This window comes from Abramis brama (assembly GCF_963993115.1).
Source record: "Abramis brama genome assembly, chromosome: 10".
Lineage (NCBI taxonomy): Eukaryota > Metazoa > Chordata > Actinopteri > Cypriniformes > Leuciscidae > Abramis > Abramis brama.
The window spans coordinates 16,735,282-16,755,925 of record NC_139972.1 but is presented as its reverse complement, the minus strand read 5'-3'; the positions used below and the strand labels follow the sequence as shown (position 1 = coordinate 16,755,925).

The 20,644-nt window shown below is 37.4% G+C and overlaps 1 protein-coding gene across 33 annotated transcripts; it reads left to right on the top strand.

The window, feature by feature from the left end:
* Positions 1-1,940: 1,940 nt before the first annotated feature.
* Positions 1,941-20,371, top strand: picalmb (phosphatidylinositol binding clathrin assembly protein b). Of its 33 annotated transcripts, none has more exons than XM_084126470.1 (24): positions 2,256-2,524; positions 7,391-7,533; positions 7,640-7,715; positions 7,926-8,028; positions 8,360-8,453; positions 9,316-9,427; positions 9,848-9,954; positions 10,039-10,080; positions 10,751-10,762; positions 10,890-10,975; positions 11,138-11,261; positions 12,089-12,216; positions 12,789-12,880; positions 13,003-13,155; positions 14,261-14,344; positions 14,582-14,671; positions 15,396-15,503; positions 15,728-15,835; positions 16,351-16,381; positions 16,485-16,584; positions 17,338-17,397; positions 17,474-17,578; positions 17,782-17,893; positions 18,976-20,371. In XM_084126470.1, exons 1-23 carry the CDS (start codon positions 2,395-2,397, stop codon positions 17,872-17,874), a joined length of 2,181 nt encoding a protein of 726 aa, XP_083982596.1. In that variant the 5' UTR covers positions 2,256-2,394; the 3' UTR covers positions 17,875-17,893; positions 18,976-20,371. The 33 variants fall into 33 exon arrangements, with proteins under 33 accessions (XP_083982599.1, XP_083982595.1, XP_083982582.1 ...); XM_084126459.1 differs by having other exon boundaries at positions 12,083-12,216; positions 15,731-15,835; XM_084126448.1 differs by having other exon boundaries at positions 12,083-12,216.
* Positions 20,372-20,644: the final 273 nt, after the last annotated feature.

Here is a 20,644-nt window from a genome sequence, read left to right as displayed (position 1 = left end):
CCCTGATTGGCCCCCGTTCCTAGGGGTGGGGGAAAAATCGATTCTTAGATGCATCGCGATGCGGACGTGGACGATTCTGAATCGATTCACAAATGTCAAAAATCGGTTTTCTAAAAATATATATATATATATATATATATTTTTTTTTTTCCTAATATTGACGGAAAGCAAAAGGCGGAACTTAAAGCGGACGTGCAGTGCGCGGACAGTCTGTGGCGTGCACAATAGAGACGCGCACATAACAGAGTCGCGTGATGATGGCTGAGCACCAAATTCGAACAGCACCCTCTTCGTTAAAAGCTAACGTATGGAAAATTGGCAATTTCATTGTGACCTATTTAGTATTTTTTGTATGAGAGTTGCTTTCTGTATTGTATAGTTTTAACATCAATATGCTGTAAACCGATCTGTTATACGTAGGACGTTATACTGCCCTGCAATATGTGCAATGCCAGTCACAAAAAGTTACATTTTGACTGTGCTCTCTGCAGATGGTCATTCACTTTTTTTGTATAAGCTGTTTTTGATTGTGGTAGCCTATACAGCAAACATTTCAAGTCATAACTCTTTATTATTTAGTTGTGAATAAGAGCGGCTTTGTATGTTAGGCTACTAATTATTCAGAATATGCGTAAGTCAAGCATTATGTTTGTATGAGAGCTGCTGGTACATAATTCTATATTTTTGAATGAAAACTGTTTGTGAATTTGCTACAGCAAAATGTTTTTTTGTCTGAAGGATTATATTGCTCATTGGAAATAACAGGAGGATGTTGGTTAGAAGTCTATTATTAAATGCTAGAGATTCAGAATATGCTGAAGTTTGTATTAATTTACTACAAGTACGCTGCTAGTACAGGCACACATTTATTTTCCTGTTGGTTCTTTGCAATGTTGGGACATATGCTGGCAAATGTAACCTTAGTTGACTTGCCAAATCACTTCCATTTGTTTTATTAATAAAATTAATATAGGAAGTATTGGAAGTAAGTTCGTTATGGGTCATCATAAATACTTTGCTATAAAAGTACAAAGTAGTAAAAAACAAACAAAAACAAAAAAAAAACGTAATAATCGATAATCGTTACCCTCTGAATCGTAATCGAATCGTGAGGTGCCTAGAGATTCCCACCCATCAATCGTCGACGAGAAGAGCAACCGGAGAATTCTTCACAACGATCACAGATGCAATTCCACCCCCAAACAATTAACAATAATTTACTGTTTATAAGCGATGACATGATTATGAAACTTAAAAGGTGGAATTCAGAAAGAAATGCATTGTGTCCTTTATGCACAGTATAAATAAATGGAAAAAAAATCATTAAGAACTTTACTGGCTCATAATTTTTTATTAGACCGTTTGAAAAAGGAATGACTGCCGAAATGTATTTGCACCGTACTGAATAAATTATTTTGTGTGCTTGAATGTACCCTGTGTTTGGCCCCTGAATGTAACATGTGGCCCCTTAATGGCCCCTGTTACAGAAAAATCCTAGAACCGCCACTGGTGACACTGTAACACATTTTGCGAGAAAATGGAAGAAGCAAAAATGTATATAAAATGACACACACACGCGCTTAAACACCCCATTCGAATTTCGAACCACACCTGAAAAGACTGCCTTCAACAAAATTGCATGTTTCAGCCTGAAAAAAGGAAAAGGACCCGCCACTTGAAAAATCAGGAACATATGAAACTGTTGCATTTAATTTCTATTTACCCATAGGCATTTAGTAATTACTGAGATTTATAATAAATATATCTTAACATTTAAAAAATATATATATTCAAATATATATTTTCTTTAAACGCTAAGATATTCAAATATAAATTGAACTAATATCAAACTTTAAGCTGTCTCCAAGTGGAAAAAGATAAGAATATATTGTTGATTGTCCCTTTATTCCAAGTGCATTTGTAATGAAGGTGTTCAGCCTGATCCTGGATCAGCAGCATCAGCGGTCAGTGTCCTATATTCCTCCAGCTCTCATGGAACAGCACAGGCCCGCCATTTGCCTTCGCTGCTCTTCAATCCTGCGGGCTTACACGAATAAGACAGGCGGCGGTTGAACAGCGGGATTAGTGTCCGAGACATGAGAGATGAGTCACGAGCCTTTACAACGCGCGATTGAAGCCCGTAACAATGTAAGAATTCCGCGCGAGATATTCGCTAACATCATTTCTGGATTCATCATCGTCTCGCGCAGCGGATAACTGTGTGCAAGGCTTCCCATCTGCCTCCTCTTGTCCGACCAATCTTTGTCTCCCCCGTATACTAGTATCGTACGGCAGGAGGTCGACCGGGAACTGTGAACACTATTTAGTTGCAGTTTGAATTTCAATATTCATCATACATATTATTGGATTCTTGATCGCTGGAAAGCTTTGAAAATGTCTGGGCAGAGCATTACAGACAGGATAACTGCTGCTCAGCATAGCGTTACTGGATCAGCCGTTTCCAAAACTGTCTGCAAGGCAACAACGCACGAAATAATGGGCCCTAAAAAGAAACACTTGGATTGTAAGTATCAGCAGCTGTGTTTAAAATGAAATTGCGAGGATGAACGTGTGTACAGCTGTTGCTTTGATTGTTATGGCTACGATTTTAGGCTATTGTACAATGGGCAGGCCCAGGCTGTGCTAAGCTAATGTGCTTTAGGACAGACTCCTGATAATAATATTGGAAATACAGGCCATTTATGACAAACTGACATTGAATCACTTTCAGCTGTACTGAAGCCGGACTGTGTATATGTGCATTATTGCTGTTTGTATGTAAGCAAGAATACGTGGATTTCCATTAAGTTTGATTCCATAATAATATTAATAAATGTTTTAAATGCTCTTAATATAGTTTAGGACCTCATGTAGACCTCCTCAGCATTGCCATACTGGTTAATGCTGGTTAAATGTTAATTCCATATAATGCTCATTGGGGAGAAATAAATCAGTGCTGTTGTTTTTCTTGCATGAAAAACATGTTGTGCACAGATTAATGTAAGGAAGGTGTTTTGTGTTAGAAGTTAATTTGGATTTGATTATCAAGTCCAGTTGGTTACAAACCCACAGATGATGTCAGTAAATGCTGTGTATCTTCTTTAAAGGGATAGTTCGTCAAAAATGAAAATTCTGTCATTTATTACTCACCCTCATGTCGTTCCAAACCCGCAAGACTTTTGTTCATCTTCGAAACACAAATAAATAACTTTTTGATGAAATCTGTCCCTCCGTTGACAGCTACGCAACTACCAATTTGACGCTTCAAAAAGTTCATAAAAAAGTTCATAATTTGTAAAACTAATCCATATGATTTGAACGGTTTAGTCCAACAGATAGAATTTAGACTTTTATTCACATATAAACATTAATCTGTGAAAATAAACAGAAGCGCAACCAAACTTGCTTGACGCACAAGAACAAACCTCATTGGTTCTTACGGAAGCTCAAACGTGCTGCGTAACATGAGAATGAACCTCATTGGTTCTCGCACGTCAAGCAAACATGCTTGAGCTTCTGTTTACCATAACCGATGTGTGAGTTGATGAATGTTTATATGTGAATAAAAGCCTATTTAAATCTGTTCAACATATAATGCGATCACGTCTCTTCAAAAAATTTGGACTAAACCGCTCAATTCATATGGATTAGTTTTACGATCTCTTTATGAACGTTTTGAAGCGTCACAGTAGTAGTTGCGTAGCTGTCAATGGAGGGACAGAAAGCTCTTAGATTTCATCAAAAATATCTTCATTTTTGTTTCCGAAGATGAACGGAAGTTTTAAGGGTTTGGAACCACATGAGGGTGAGTAATTAGGCATTAATGACACAATTTTCATTTTTGTGTGAACTAGCTAACCCTTTAAGAACTGCTGGTCTAGTGCCAGTCTAGTAAGTCTGTAAGTCTTCAGAATAGATCTCTATTTACGTCTGTCTCAGCCAGGCCTGACTATTCTTTCATTATGTTCTTACAGCATTATAAGACAAGCTATGACATGTTTGAAGGACCATAGTTAGAACTTTTAAAAAGGAAAATAAAATTGTCTGCCTGTTGGACCCATTCACACCTTTTAATTTAGTGAGGGAACTGAATTTAATGTTTTTTTGTTTTTTTTTACAGAATCATTTTTGTAGAAACTTCTGTCTTTTTTTCTGTCTTTATCTGAGACTTTATGATAACTAAAGATGCCTCTGTAATTTTAATCAGCAGTCTATTTGAATGCAGGTAAACTTAACATTTTTAAAGCTTGAACGGAAAGTTCAGCCAAAAATGAAAATTCGGTCATGATTTACTCACACTCATGTCATTGCAAACCTGTGTGACTGTTTCTTTTTTGGAACAAAAAAGAAGATATTCTGAAGCAGAGTTATTATAGTTAACAAAAACCATATAAAAACATTTGTTACTTGAAATAAAATAATCTTTAACTGAAATAAAATAAAAAATAAATAGGGCAACATTTCTAATTTGTATTTAGTTTAAAGCTGCAGTCCGTAGTTTTTCCTCTTTGTCGCCACCTCTGTTCGAAATCTGCAATTGCAGTTATTCGCGGTATAATCAACTTTACGTGGGTTGTGCCTCGGCACGGCACAGCGCGGATGAATCCAATGTTTTGAGGAGAATGTGCGGCTGTCAGTCACCGCGCCGGTGTGGATACTATCATTCGGAATCACAGATTCTACTTTTTGGAAGCACGACCAACATAAGAATTTTCACCGGAAAATGTAATCTGAACAAGTAATTAACATCCACTTTTGTTCTGACCAACTAAGGGAAAAAACGCATTGTAGTAAATCGCGCTGATTAAATCTAACGATCGCTTATCATATCACGTCAAACCGTGCAAATTATACTTTGTTTTCAAATTATTAATGTTAACAACATCAGCATTGTGTGACTACATTTAATGCCCTTCCAATATTTATTCTTGTTTGCATGGGCCGGTTGCAGTCTCTTTTTGTCTGTAGCCACTCCGAAGTCTGAAGTCTTTTGCATTTTATAACGGGTGAATCTCCAGTTGTCACTGGTGATTGTCGTTTGAACCTTTCTGGATCCGCCATCAAATTGATAAGTTTAATTATATCAAGTGCTGCGAGAAAAGGCTTTAAATCTCCACCTCCAACATCCTCATACGCAACATAGCCTACTAGCCGGGACACCTTCTTTATGTGTACAGATGTGACGTAATGACGCAAAGACATGCTCGAATTTCCCATGGAAATCCACCAGTACCACTGGAATTAAAAACATTATTACAAGCTTACCGTTTTGAATCGAGCTAAGGCAAGCAGATAGTTTTGAACACTGGCTGGTTATGTGTAAACATTTATTTTGGATAATTTTTAACCCAAGAAAGTTACGGACTGCAGCTTTAAATTGCTTTAAACTAAAATAACTGGAATATGAATAAAAACCTATTTATTTATCTGATTAAAAATGACAAAAACACAACAAAATTTCTATAATTGTAATTAAAATAAAAACAGAAAATAAACAAACAAAAACTAATCAAAAATATGAATTACAACTATAATAGTATCTCAGCGGCGATACTAAAATAACACCGTTTTGAAGAACAGTTTTGTTGCCCACTGTCTTCCATTGTATGGACAAAATACCCATTGTATGACATTTTCTCAAAATGTGTTTTATGTTCCACAAAAGAATGTCATGATGTGTTTTTTTTTAACATTATTTTGGTGGGTAAACTATCCCTTCAAGTTACAGTATATATCACATAAATTATGGTTACTAGGGGTGTAACGGTACACAAAAATCACGGTTCGGTACGTACCTCGGTTTTAAAGTCACGGTTCGGTTTATTTTCGGTACAGTAAGGGAAAGAAATGCAAACATTAAACTGCAGGTTGTTTATTACTATAATTTTTTTTTACAAGTTGTTTACACTTTTTTAAACACTTTTTAATAAAATAGATATAAAATAAAAAAAGAATAAGAAATAAAATACTGCTGCAAAGTTCTCCACTAAATAAAATACTCTCAGTCTCAAACCAATATCACATAATAAAATATAATGAAAAATATAAATAAATAACTATGATTACAGTGCAGGAACAGAAAATAGCCCTATATTAAAATAATATTAAACAAATATATTAATGTATTATTATTTTTCAATAATCAATCAACATAATCAATTTAAGATTTTTTTTTCACTTTTTTAATAATTATCAAAATAAAATATAGTCCAAAGCTATTATTACCAGAGCATGTGATCAGAGCAGGTCATTTAACCATTGTTGCCAGCATGACTATACCAGCTGCTCAGCAAACAGAAGTCTAGTTACTACTGAGAAATGTCACCTTATTTGAGCGGACTTTGCTTTTCCAGTGCGTGATCGGTACATGATTGAAGTGTTTGGGCCGTTAACGACAGAGCAGAACGCGCAGCGCAAACAGGGACTCGAACATTGAGCAGAGAGCGCAGCGGGTCGTCGACACACACACACACACACACACACACACCACGGAACGGAGAGTGCGGCGGCGCACACGAAGCGGAAAAGCTTTTTTTCGCCCTGCAGTCTATTTCATTGGTTTAGGTTACAGTGACGACGGGTAAAACACTGGTAAAACCAGAGAATGTCTAATAGGAAAAAACATTAGAATCAGCTGCAGGGCGGGATTTGCGCTGAACGCGGAGACTTCCGCCACTTAATATGTTCGTGTGGAAACACGAAAATGTACCTATGTTCCGCACACAAAATATTGCATTCAGTCATTCGGTACACACGTGCACCGAACCGAAAGCCCTGTACCGAAACGGTTCGGTACGAATACACGTACCGTTACAGCCCTAATGGTTACTTATGGTCCTTTCCACCAACCAAAGACTAACTTCGCCAGATAGGCCTATAGCGATAGAACAGATTAAATTATCTTGACATCTTTTGTGGTGAGGGCTTTGTTTCTCAGGAGTAGGAGTGAATCAAAGTTGGCAGTGCTGTGGAGGCAGCTGTCTCACACCAAACCAACCAACCACACGATTGAAGTCAACCTCATTCATTCAGAAAGAAGAAGTCCATCAGAAACTGCACTACATCACCATCTATGTGAATACTACACCACAAAAATGTCATTCCCCTAAAGTATATTTGCAGAAGTGCATTAAACATTTCATCAAGAAAGTCCACCAACACAGTTAATAGTGGGCTGTGGAATTCCTGCGCAGTTCCTGCGTAATGCTTATTTATGTGGACTCTCTCCACAGATTATTATTGTTCTGTTTTACGTTATAAATGCATGTTAATCCTTTTATTTATTACATTTTAAGCTCTAACATTGCAGTCTGTTTCGTTGACTGGATTCTTGCCTGTTCACCCAGTTATTAATGTCATTAGTTAATGGAAACCTCTGTTTCTGTTGTAGACCTGATACACTGTACCAATGAGATGAATGTGAACATTCCTCAGCTGGCAGACTCTTTGTTCGAGAGAACCACCAACACCAGTTGGGTAGTGGTCTTTAAGTCCCTAATCACAACACATCACCTCATGGTATATGGGAACGAGGTGCGTGACTGAGGGAGATCTATCTGCTTTTTAATCAAGCTACAAGTTAAGATCTGCAAATAATTGCATGCATTAAACATCTTTTAATTTATCACTTTGGTTCCAGCGATTTATTCAGTACTTGGCCTCAAGGAACACATTATTCAACCTCAGTAATTTCCTGGACAAAAGTGGCCTACAAGGTACTGTATTGAACTATACACATTTATTTCACACTCTGCAGAGGCTTCATTATTCTTTGATGCACTATTTGACTTGTAATAAACATTCCAAAAATTAAACTTTTTTTTAAATTAATTGAATCAGTTTGATAATATTTATAACATTATGTTCATTTATTATTTTTAAAATAATTTATTTCTTAACAGTCATCTTTATCGGTGTCTCCCTAGGTTACGATATGTCAACATTCATTCGGAGGTATAGTCGATATCTGAATGAGAAGGCCGTTTCGTATCGACAGGTGGCATTTGACTTCACGAAAGTAAAGCGTGGGTAGGACATTTTTTTAAATACATTTTATAATACAACTTTGAAGGTAGTTTCTAATTTCTGCTTTCTTTAGTGTGCTGACTTTTGCATTAAGTGCATTATGTAACTCCAACAGTGATTCATTTGACCAGTAAATTGTTCACTCGATACAATGATTTTTTTAGCCTTAGCTGTAGTTTTTGTTCTAAATCATTTAAGGGGATTTGTGCAACAGCACTAGTTTTGAACCGCTTGCTTTAAATGTTTGAAGTCATTGCACTGGATCATCCACTAAACCTCCATGCACTGATCCCCCAATGTCATTTGACCTATATTTTAAAATCTTCTCCTTAAGGGTGGACGGAGTGATGAGAACCATGAACACAGAGAAGCTCCTTAAAACCATCCCTATTATACAGAACCAGATGGATGCCCTTCTTGACTTCAATGTAAGTTAGAATGCAGAAAACAGACAGCTGATCTACATGTATGCATTCTGCTTATAGTCCCTTTCACACAGCAATCCCGGTAAATTACCGTAAAATTACCAGAACGACTTTTCCGGTAAATACACACATGTGCTGTTCACACAAGCACTAATTGAGGGTCCGTCTCAATCAGCTTCCTAGCTTCCAAAGTTGTGAATCCGTATATTGTGTTCATGAATTCAAGCACTGGTAGGGACACTAAGGCTCTCTACACATGGGATGACTCTATTGATGACTGTCATTATGTCTAGTGAGTTGGCTCACGTGATTTGCTTCGCGCTTCATAACCTCTGTTAAGGGAACATAGTGACCATCGATGCTCCCTGGTTTTTAATTGTGGCTTGTGGGACTAAAGGGAGTGAACGTTTTAGTGCACTGGAATGATTTTGTGATTGAGACAGCCTTTAAAATGGTTGACTCCCTGATCAATGCCCTGACTACTGAACTAGGAATCTGATTGAGACGCACCCATACAAAAACAGCTAATAGGCACGGAACTTAACGTAAATGGCTCCAACAGAGCTTTATGATTGGCCCAAAGCAAACTTCTTACATCAGCACCACGTTCTGGCCTTGTACATGCTCATACCGGTTATCTTCATTCCTTGTTCACACACAACATCATACTAGTAATTTACTGGTAATAGTACAAATTCTCATATGGGTAAATTGCCAGAACCAATTTACCGGTATTTTTGAATAGGTCCTGATCACACATGAACTCTTAACGGTAATTTACCAGTAAAACGGTATGTCTGAAAGGGGCTTTTCTGTGCATTTGTGTGGCATATGTTTATGAAAATATTTTTTTCTGTTTGCCCAGGTCAATGCCAATGAACTTACCAATGGGGTTATTAATGCAGCCTTCATGCTTCTTTTCAAAGACTCCATCCGACTTTTTGCAGCTTACAATGAAGGGATAATAAACTTATTGGGTAGGTTCTTCATGATGCTTTCTTCTCAATACTAAATAAATAAACCATGTATTTTATAAATACACTCATTTTACTTTTAAATGCAAGATGTACATTAAAGATTTGAATGTTTAAGCTCTTGAAATTTAACAAAAAATTGTGGTGCAGTAGTGCACATGCTCACAAGAAGTTGTACTTACAGTTACGCAGGTTCTGATTCAGCCTGCATCATGCCCTGAGTGCATATTTTCCTTTTTCCTGTACTTCCCCGTCTAAAAAAAAAGAAGGTCAAATTCAGTAGCAATTTTTTCATCCTATTTGCAGATTAAATTGAAATGAAAAAAAGTGACATAACCCGTGTGATCTATTTTAATTTCTACACATGCAAATAATGGCATAGTGCTGATTGGTAATGGGTGCTTCTTTATCTTCCTTTCACAGAAAAGTACTTTGATATGAAAAAAGTACAGTGTAAAGAGGGTTTGGACATCTACAAGAAATTCCTTACCCGAATGACCAGGATCTCAGAGTTCCTCAAAGTGGCAGAGGTGAGATTCTCATGTGTTGTTCTGGAGGCAAGGTACTTCATTAAAAGAGCGTTATGTAACATATTTGTTCTGCTCGCCTCACAGCAGGTGGGAATAGACCGTGGGGACATACCTGACCTGTCTCAGGTAAGACCGCACTTTTATTCTGACTTTAACACCTGCACTCTTTCTGCATTATTAACGAGTATTTTCTGAAGCTGTTCTGCTTTTTTTTACTTTACCTTGCACAAATGCATTTCCGAAAGAAGCATGCAGCTCATTAGGATGCGCATGTCACTAAAGATTTCTTACCTTTTCTGTCTTAACTGTTCCCTGTCTACAGCAAATAAAGGTGTTATGGGCTCAGTGGAGATTTGAGAATAGTAATTATAGAGATAACTGTGGGAGTCATGATTCTATTATAAGTATATTGACTCAGAGTATATGCAACGGGTTCTCACTCAATTATATACAGTATAATTTACAGCATGGACATATTTCAGCCAGCAAAATGATGATAACGATGATAGTAATGTTTATTCACTATTGGCATCTACATTGTGACATGCAGGGCTTTTGCCCAAGCAACAGTATGTGACGCCTTGGGAGTGAGAACGGGTTGTTATATACAGTATCACGAATGAATTAACCAGACACTTGAAAAGGACAGATTATATATCTAGCGCAAATGCCATCATATTAGCCATACATAAGGGCAGATAGCTGCTTTGAAACTTATGAAGCATTATATGTCTGACCAAGACCACCTTTATATTCTGTATTTCCCTTTATCTTTCCACCTTCTGTCCATCTTCAGTTTACAGTGTGTGTAAGTACTTTTCTCACTCTTTTCTGCACTCCTCTGCACCTTTTAATTCTTATTGCCTATAAATGTCAAGCTATTTTGTCTTTTTATTGGTGGTTATTCTTGAGTAAATGTTTGTGCGTTCCCTCAGGCCCCCAGCAGTCTTTTGGATGCCCTGGAGCAACACTTGGCTTCATTAGAAGGGAAGAAGGTGAAGGACTCCACCGCCGCCAGCAGGTGGGCCATTCATGTGTCACGCTCAGAGCTGAATACAAATGAATGAGTGCTAACAGATGCATTGTGTCGATGGGTCTCGAATCTCTCGATAGATTTATATCTATAAGAGCGGCGTGCTTGACAAACGCAGAAGCTCAATTTATCTGTCCCCGACTTTTGTAGGGCAAGCACACTCTCCAATGCTGTGTCATCTCTGGCCAACACTGGCATGTCTTTCACCAAAGTGGATGAAAGGGAAAAGCAGGCAGCTCTGGAGGAGGAGCAGGCGCGATTAAAAGCACTAAAGGTACATAACAGGACCCATTTCAGAAATAATTTCACCCACCGGGGAAAAGGATTTCCAGTATTTTTTCTTTGTGGGTGTTCTGTTAATTATAGATTGCCGTTTTCTAGTTATATGTGCGACTCACGTAATTTTGTGTTTGTGTGAATTTACAGTAAATCTCTGGCTATTTTTTTAACAGTAAAAAACTGTCAATACAGCATTTTGGACAGTTTCAGCATAAATCTTTGCACTTATAAGGGACAAAGTATGACCATTTTTTTATTTAAAGGGATAGTCTGTTACCTGATACTTTTATTACTTATTTATTTATTACTTTTTTTGTTAACTGATACTTCTGTTTACCACAACTGGTGTGTGAGTTGCTGAATGTTTATTTACGAATAAAAGCCTAAATTCAATCTGTTTATCATATAAAGTGATCGAGTCTCTTCAGAAAATTTGGACTAAACCACTCAATTCATATGGATTAGTTTTACGATCTCTTTATGAACTTTTTAAGCGTCAAAGTGATAGTTGCGTAGCTGTCAATGGAGGGACAGAAAGCTCTCAGATTTCATCAAAAAAGATCTGCATTTGTGTTCCGAAGATGGACGAAAGTCTTATGGTTTAGGGACGTCATGAGGATGTTTTGCATTTATGCCAAAAAAAAGAAAAAAGAAAAAGGATTCAGATAATCGTTTTAACAATTATGAGCTCGTTATCACAGATTTCAAATTTATCCACCCCTAAGCATCACACTAATGAATGAAAAGTGGTTACATGCCAATCAGATGGCTCCTTCCTGTCTAAAAGGTTTCTTGGCTTGTGCTCTTTTTAATCAGGAACAGAGGCTGAAGGAGCTCTCCAAGAGGCCTTCGTTCGCTACGACAGACACTTCTCCAGTCTCCACCACAGCAGCATGCATCAGCACAGCTCCTGCCATAGACCTGTTCTCCACTCCCAGCTGCTCCAATGGGTTAGCTATGATTCTCTAGATATTTCTCTGTATGGCTTGAGTTATAAAAACAAGCATGGTTTGTGCTCGACCAGGGGCAAATTCACTAAACGGTTGCAGCAAATTTGTGCGCCGAATTTTAGTACAAACACCTGTATCTTAGGTGGTGTTTACATGACATTATTTACATGACGAGGTCGATTTGGGGGCATGAAAACTTAAAAAACGGGTTTCAAAATGCAAGTTTTTGAAAATAATAGCATTATTGTCTCTGTGTAAACTACAAAATCGCAAAATTGTGAAAACGGTGATATCGTATGTGTATTACGAGATCAGTCTATATAGCACAAAGTGACATCGCCAACTACTGGCCTGGCATGCATAAAACAGCGTTGTTGTTTTTTTCTTTAATTTTCGCAGATCTGTGCTAACGGGTATCGTTTAGACAACATTGTCGTCTGTACGCGAGAGGTTTCAAATACGCAAAGGAAAAACGTTTCTGTTTTTAGTACATCGTTGTCGTGTAAATGTACCCTTTATTAATCTACCTGAACCTCTCTTGGTTAAATTGGCGTTTTTGTTTTGTTACTCAGTGCCCTGAAGATGGAGAGCGACCTCTTCAACATGCAGACTAACTTTCAGGCGGGCATGCAGCCTGGACCCTCTGTGGCCACGGCATGGGGAGGTGAGATCCTTTGCATGTGACTGCGTGTCAGAGATTCAGCATGCTGTAGTCTTTTCTGTTAACTTGAGTCTCGTCCTAATGTCCTTCTCTTCGACTCTTTCTCTCTCCTTTTGCCTGCTCAGATCCTTTCTCTTCTTCTGAAGCTGTAGATGACTCCATTCCAAACCTAAACCCTTTCCTAACCAAACTTGTTGTTGATGGTGCTCATCTACCCGTTATGTCATCAGACGGTGTTAGTTTCTCTTCTAGGACGTCAGGTCATGAGATTTTTGGTGGTAAACATGCCTTAGATTCTTTCTTCCAACCCACCCATCCAAAGTGTTTTATTAGTTTGAGTTTTTTGGTCGCTGAAAGTCCCTCGTTTCGCATGCACAGTATCCTGTTGTGTCAAATCAGGAATCCTCTGATTAAGTTCGGTCCAGTTGAACTCGACGTCGGAGTAAGAATGCAGTCTGTAATTGGAGACTAAATAGAGGTTAGGTGGCAGTACTATAGATCACATTTAAAAAAATGTTTGTAGACACAGTGCTTTGTTTTGGCTCTGTTCAAATAGGGCTGTTTCATTAATTACAGGTTTTATCTCGATAGCTGAAATTAAAGTGGGTGTAGGTAGCGTGAGTCCCAGAAAAAAAAAAAAAGCATGTTAAATGCTTGTTAAAAGCAAGATGTAGACTACATACTGAATAGATTACTTTGCCCAACTTCCAATAGGTTACATACACTACTATTCAAAAGTTTGGGGTCAGTAAGATTTTTTTAATGTATTTGAAAGAAGTCTCTTATGCTCACCAAGGTCACATGATCCTTCAGAAATCATTCTAATATGCTGATTTGGTGCACTAGCAACACATTATTATTATTATCAATGTCAAAAACAGCTGAGCTGCTTAATGTTTGTGGAAACCGTGAGTTTTTTTTTAATGAAATAGAATGTCTTCACTGTAACTTTTGATCAATTTAACATATCCTTGCTGAATAAAAGTTATAATTTATTTCCAAGAAAAAAAAAACTGAACCCAGACTTTTGAATGGTAGTATATATAAAATTAGGGCTATCAAAGGCGATGCATTAACGCATGTGATTTGTAAAAAATAAAAATAAAAATCAGTCTTTGTATGGAGAAATGTAATATTTGTCGAAGGTCAATTAGTGAAATATCACCCATGAGTGGAACCCTGTCATAAGGACAATAATTGCAATTAAATATTTTAATCATCTGACAGCCCTAATCATAATATATATTATTCATAAAAATAGACGTTACTTGATTCTGAAACAAGAAAGGTTTGTTAGAAAACCATATTTCATTCCAGTTTTCACCTCAAGTCTACTTTTGCTTTAGCTATAAGTGAATGCTTGTTTTTCCTTTTTTACCATAGATCAGTACAATCCCTTTATTGATTCAAGTTCATCTGTATCAACCAATTACAAACGCACTGTTCGGATAGAGCACTTAATCTCAGGTACCATGATGGCAAACCATCCCACCTATGTTTCCCCTCTGTCAGGAAACATAGGGGCATTGAAGCAGTGTACAGGGACTATCCTGTGATCATCCCTGCTGGATGATGTTTGCCTTCTGCACATGGCTTTGTCTTAATATTTCTATTTAAATACGCTCTTTAATAATCCAATTTGAATCTATAATGTCTTTATGTCTGTAATGCTTGCTGTGTTGTTTCTCCCCGCCTGCCTGTCAGACTCGTTTGGTCAACCGTCTATGGTCCAGCATCTCCCAAACCCCTCTCCCTTCCAGTCTGAGCCCTCCACTGTAGCAGGCCTATTCAGAGGTAGGGAGCCTGTGGCTGGAGGTTGCCTTGTGTGACGCTGCCCCAACCCGCCCCCCCCACCCCACCCCACCCCTTTGTGAAATATGTTTTCCTTCGTCTATAATGCTGTCTGATCTAACATGATCTATCACCATTCAAAACCAGATCCTTAAAGGCCTATTAAAGACCTAAAAATGACAATTCTTTCATCATTTACTCACCCTCATGATGCTTTTTTATGGTGTTTTTCGGAGTTTGACAACCCCAATTCTATTTCATTGTCATTATATGAAAAAGAAAAGCCAGAAAATTATTTTAAATAATTCACCTTTTATGATCTACAGTAGGCATACCCATTGAGTAAATGATGACACAATTGTGCATTTTTGGTGAACTATCCCTTTAAGAGGGCTTTCACACTGGGAACGTTTGTTGTAGTTCCAGTTTTCACATTAGCAATTTTTCATGCGAACTGTGCCCCGTTTCGGACTAAATTGCCAGTGTGAAAGCACCCTAACACTGTTCTTGTGAGCAAGTAGTGGTTCTTGTACTTTTGCAGGATGTCTTGTGTTGGATGTCTGTAGTTTACCCTCTACTAACTCTGACATGTGACCATGGGTACTAGTCCACTTATTGGCAGCACTTGAATTTAGTCATTTTGATACTGACCATTCTTCAAATGGTGTCCTAATCTATATTGTGTGTGTTGTAAGAGGGCTTAAATGGATTTTTGTACCTTTTGAAGGATACGGAGCTCCACAAATCCCTCCACAGAGCTCAGGCGAGCTGCATGTTGATTTTGAGTCTGTTTTTGGTACTAAAGCTGCCTCGTCCAATAGCCTGGATACAGATGGTAAGGCATTTGACATTTTACTCAAAATCAAATAAAACAACTTGGAAAAAGATCAACTTGTACAATTCTTTAAATGTAATCAGTAGTTTCTAAATTTACAGTATAAAATTATTATTTTTCTTATTTAATTCCTTATGCCTATGTAAAGCATTTTGAATCGCCACACTGTGTATTAAATATGCTATAAAAATATACTCGCCTTTCTCACTTGTGAATGTCCACAGCAGGAATTTTGAAACCCACCGTGGCCGGTTTAAATCAGTCCTCCAATCAGCTCCCAGATAAACTGGTGTCAGACGACCTGGATTCCTCCTTGGCCAACCTTGTTGGAAGTAAGTGTTAATTATTTAGAGGTTTGCATAATCTAGTGTTGTTAGGAAATTATGCTAAAATCAAGATATAGTACATTGTTAGGGTCCATTCACACAGAATGCATTTTTACATTAAATATACATGATGTGTGTGTATTTATATATATACAAAATAATTATACACAGTACACAGATATATTATGTAAACACAAACTTTTATTTTGGATGCGATTAATCGTTGCGCAGCCCTAAAAAAACACAAGGTCTAAAGGCCCGTTCACACCAAGAACAATAACTATAAAGATAACTATATTAGTGTCCACACCAATGCACAATATCCTTCTGATTCTTTCTTTAGACCGACTTGTTATTTGTGAGACGCTGCAAAAGATGCGAGCGAAGTGGTCAAAGACGTCTGTCTAGTGTGTTTACATAGAAAGACAATGGAAATGTGTTCAGTGTGAATGGCCCCTTTATTTTTTTACATTTTAAGTGTACCTCTTAAAACCTTTGTGAAATACATATCTCACTTACAGATCTGGGTATTGGAAATGGTACCACTAAAAAGTAAGAATGTTGCCCTTTCTGATGCTCATTATAGCCTTTCTGACAGCTATAATACATTTTCATATTCTGGTTTGGTGTTAACATTAGCCAACTGTTTTCACAGTGATATCCACTGGAACCAACCAGGAGAGAAAAAATTAACTGGTGGAATGAATTGGCAACCCAAGAATGCTCCATCTACTACATGGAACCCTGTCTCTATGGTACAGCTGTACTTTATATTAATAAAATGTCTCTGTTCCAAAACCTAGTGAGCTGCCTACTGCCTAAATAGGCAGCTACTTAAACTCTTAACTTAAGACTGGAATACATTACACAACTTAAAATTTGAACTAGGCATCACACACTTGCTGACTTTGTAAATGTCTGCAGAGAAAACTGGGCATCATACACTAAACAACTAAGGATTACACCAGACTTGCGCTTTACGAACAAAAAATTTGCACCTTATTGCTAGGAGACGCAAGCAATACACGCTCTAAAATTGGCTAAAAATATCAGCCATGTTTGAAATCTGTTGACTAGATAAAATCATTGTCTGAAGATAAAAAATAAGAGTCTGTGCCCATCACACATTGTCAACTCTTGACTGAACAAAATCTGCAGACTTGCTTTTGGCAAATAGCGGCAACTCATCCAGACCGCAAAACAGGGCAAATATCTGTGCAAAAAGTCCTAGTGTATTCCGGCCTTTAAGTGATCAATCTAGATTATATCTAATCTAATTCAATCTAATTGAACCATTTAATCATCGCTTCTCAGTATTGAAAGAATTGTTAAATCATAACCAACATTTTTCTTACCTTGCCCTCCATTTATTAACTGAGTATACTGAAGTGCATTCTAGGATTTGACTAGAACAAGGTATCTTAAGGTTTTGGAAAAGAACAAACGTAATGAAATTAATCAGATGAACTTTAGAGAAACTTTCTCATTAGTCCTACTTTGTTTTATAGCCACCATCTATCATGGCTTTCCCTGCGACAACACCTACAGGAATGATGGGATATGGCATGGTTAGTACTTCTGTGAAACCAGCTGCCTGAATTGAGGTTGTCGAAAATGTATTCCTCATGGTTGTGATCTTTGTAGCCTCCACAGTTGCCCTCCATGACCATGATGACCCAGCCCACAATGATGTACACACAGCCTGTCATGAGGCCATCCAATCCGTTCGGATCAGTGTCCAGCGCACAGGTACAATCCCTATGATCTCTCCAGGTGTTCATGTAGATTTCTATTAACACTCTACATTATCATGGTCCATTGTGTTTTAATGGGCCATGAGACCGAGAACACCTTCCCAAACTGCAGATCATTCCTCTCCTCCTCCACGTGTGTTTTTCCCTGTCACTCCAAGCTCTTTCCTTTCTCTCTCTGTGTTATTCTCTCTGCATTAGCCCTCCGCTGCCTCTAGCCCTTCCAGTCAGAGTCCTCTCAGAGCCCCAGGACAAGACCCCTTTGCACAGCTCTCTCTCAAGGATTTCTTGTAGAGCTTCGTCTTTTGTCTAGGTACCGCATGCGTTTGTGCTCACCGATGGTCTTGCATGCAGTCGTGTTCAATTTCATCTAGTGCCTCTTGCTAGATGTAGAACGGACATGTAGATTGCATGTTCAGTACCAGTGTTGGGGGTTACACATTACAAGTAAGGTGTTATGTAATGAAGATTACTTTTTCAAGTAACTTCAAATTACTTTTAAATTTACAACAAAATATCCAAGTTACTTTTTTTTTTTTTAAATAAGTAATGCAATTTATTTGGTTTTCCCATATATTGACTGACACTTCTCTTGTCCCCATGTTGAGAGAAATCAGGAGTAAGATGCAGAGGCGTTGTGTGCACTGAGTAAACGTGATAGTTATTGTAATCCTAGGCTAATGTGAGCATTTACTCATCTCACCTGTACAAACACAGATTCAGTATTCCTCAAAATGAATAAAAAGTCAAATGCAAACTCAGAATATTATGAAAACCTAAAAAATACAAATATACTTTATGTATTTAATCTCACTTTATTTACCAATGTCGTTGCTGCTGACCTTTGATGATCCAATTCAACCATACTAATAAGCAAAAATGACTTTGAATAAACATCAAACTTCTGCTGACAGGCGTGAATTTGCATTTTCTTAACCCTGAGACTTATCCATTTAAATTTTGGTGTGAAAGGGCTTTTATATTTGCAAAAAATAGAGCTTTTTCTTTTTTCTTTTTATAAAAACAAAACAAAAACAAATTAGCAAGCCCAGCCCAAGTGAGAAAAACACATTACTTTATATAAAAACTAACTAAGTAACGCAATTAGTTACATTTTTAGGGAGTAACACAATAGTGTGACGCATTACTTTTAAAAGTAACTTTCCCCAACACTGTTCATTACTAGTCAATACTGGAAAAGCCTGCAACACCTCTAAAACTTTTTGGTTAACATCACCAAGGCCTTTTAAATTTCTCTTCCAACCACCTGTGATAGAGACTATTCACTTTTTTTCCATCAAATAACCAGTTTCATTCATCCAATTTCTTGTTGACTTGACACACCATTGTTTAAAGCACCTTTCTAATTGTATGTTTAATTGTTTCTTATTCCAGATGCAGTTTATGTAACACAAAATGAAGTTGCTCCCTGATGTCAAACCATTAAGCTCTGTCCTCTGTGCCGGGATGGTCTTCAGAGGACCAATCCCACAACATACTCGACGTCAAAGATGTAAACCAAGTGTGTTGAAAGACTGGGAGCATACTGCAATCATTTCGTAATTTGTTTAAGATGTCAAGTGATGCTGCTGTTCAGCCCATAAAGGGATTCCTCATACATTTTATAATCTGTTAAGGTAGGTAAGGGCATTGAGAGACTTTGATATTTTGTGTTCTGAGAAGCTATAGTTTGATTTTCCTGTTAGATTGTTTTTTTGTTTTTTTTTCTTCGACCGGGAGCTTCTGATGAGAGGTCTTGTGGCAAATGTCGACCTAAATCGGAGTATAACTCAGCATCTGATATAGTACGTGTTATGAAATAGTAACAGTAACTTTGTTTTACATTTTATCATTTAGTTTTACTTTTAACTGTATTCACCAGTAGACCTTTCTTGCGTGTCGTTTGTATTTATTTATGATTAATGCCTAAAAAATAAAAAAAGGAGAGTTTACGAAGTACATTGGGGAAAAAATATAAATAATAATTCAACCTTACTCATGGGTGTTGGGTTGTATAATGAAGGTTTAGACTTTTAAAATAGATATTATGTGAAAAATACACCTGTAAGCTAAATGATAGAGCACTAACTATTCTCTAAGTTTTATGTCTAGAACAACTTCCCGTGGATGAAATGTTTGCAGCCCAAGGCTATTGGGAGGGTAATCATTAGTGAATGGTTTGTTATACTGTTTAGTCGATACTGTGCTTAGGGGTTTTGCAATGAGATATTTGTTGGAGTAGAAAAGCACTTCCTCCGTGACTGTGAAGTGTTGCACTTGGGAAGGGAGGTGTTCTGCATTATGCATGGCATGCCATCATTTCACACGGACCGTTAGAAATGGCTGCCCCTGATCTGAATGTTAAGAGTTGCCCTCATGTTTCAGACTTCTTGTCAAGTTAAGCACCCTGCTCTCTAAAAGTCCAGGAATACTGAGATACGAGGGCTGGACGCTCCTCTAGCTATTGGTCGCGGACAGGGTTATTGACATCACTGTAAATTTGTAGTGTAAAATATGAGAATCGCTGACTGGGAGACAGTTTGAGCACTGTTGATCGGTGCTTTTATGTATATATACATATATCACATAGGCAGTTTGTCCAGGGGTTGGCTAAGGATGGTTTGAAATATGAAAGCAATTCAATCAAATCGCAATTGACCTAAGTTTTACTGAATAATTTACGTGTTGTCCTCACGGATCTTTTTTTGTTTTGTTTTGTTTTATGTATTTAAAAGATGTAAGAACAATTAGTGTACTCTTTCTTTTACAAATAAAGTGCAGCTTCCACAAATTTTGTGAACATTTGTTTCATGGCATGCGTTAGTTCTTTCAGCTATTGCAGCCTAGTGGTTAATCATGTACTAGTTTTTATGATTTACAAATACTGCTAAACATAGCTTATTTACCGATCAGAACCTGTAAATTATCATTTGTATTCAATTAATCAAAATAGTAGTTCAGGCAGAAGTCATAGATTCAAAAATACCAAGCTTAATAGAGGTATCAATAGATTTGAGAGTTCGTGCTCACTTGCCCTCTTTACACTGTGTGAAATCTACCCATT

Coding starts and splice junctions, on each gene's coding strand:
- picalmb (XM_084126448.1), top strand. CDS start 2,395: ATGTCTGGGCAGAGCATTACAGACAGGATAACTGCTGCTCAGCATAGC. Junction 2,525..7,390: donor TAAAAAGAAACACTTGGATT/GTAAGTATCAGC, acceptor TTTCTGTTGTAG/ACCTGATACACTGTACCAAT. Junction 15,836..16,350: donor CTTGGCCAACCTTGTTGGAA/GTAAGTGTTAAT, acceptor TCTCACTTACAG/ATCTGGGTATTGGAAATGGT.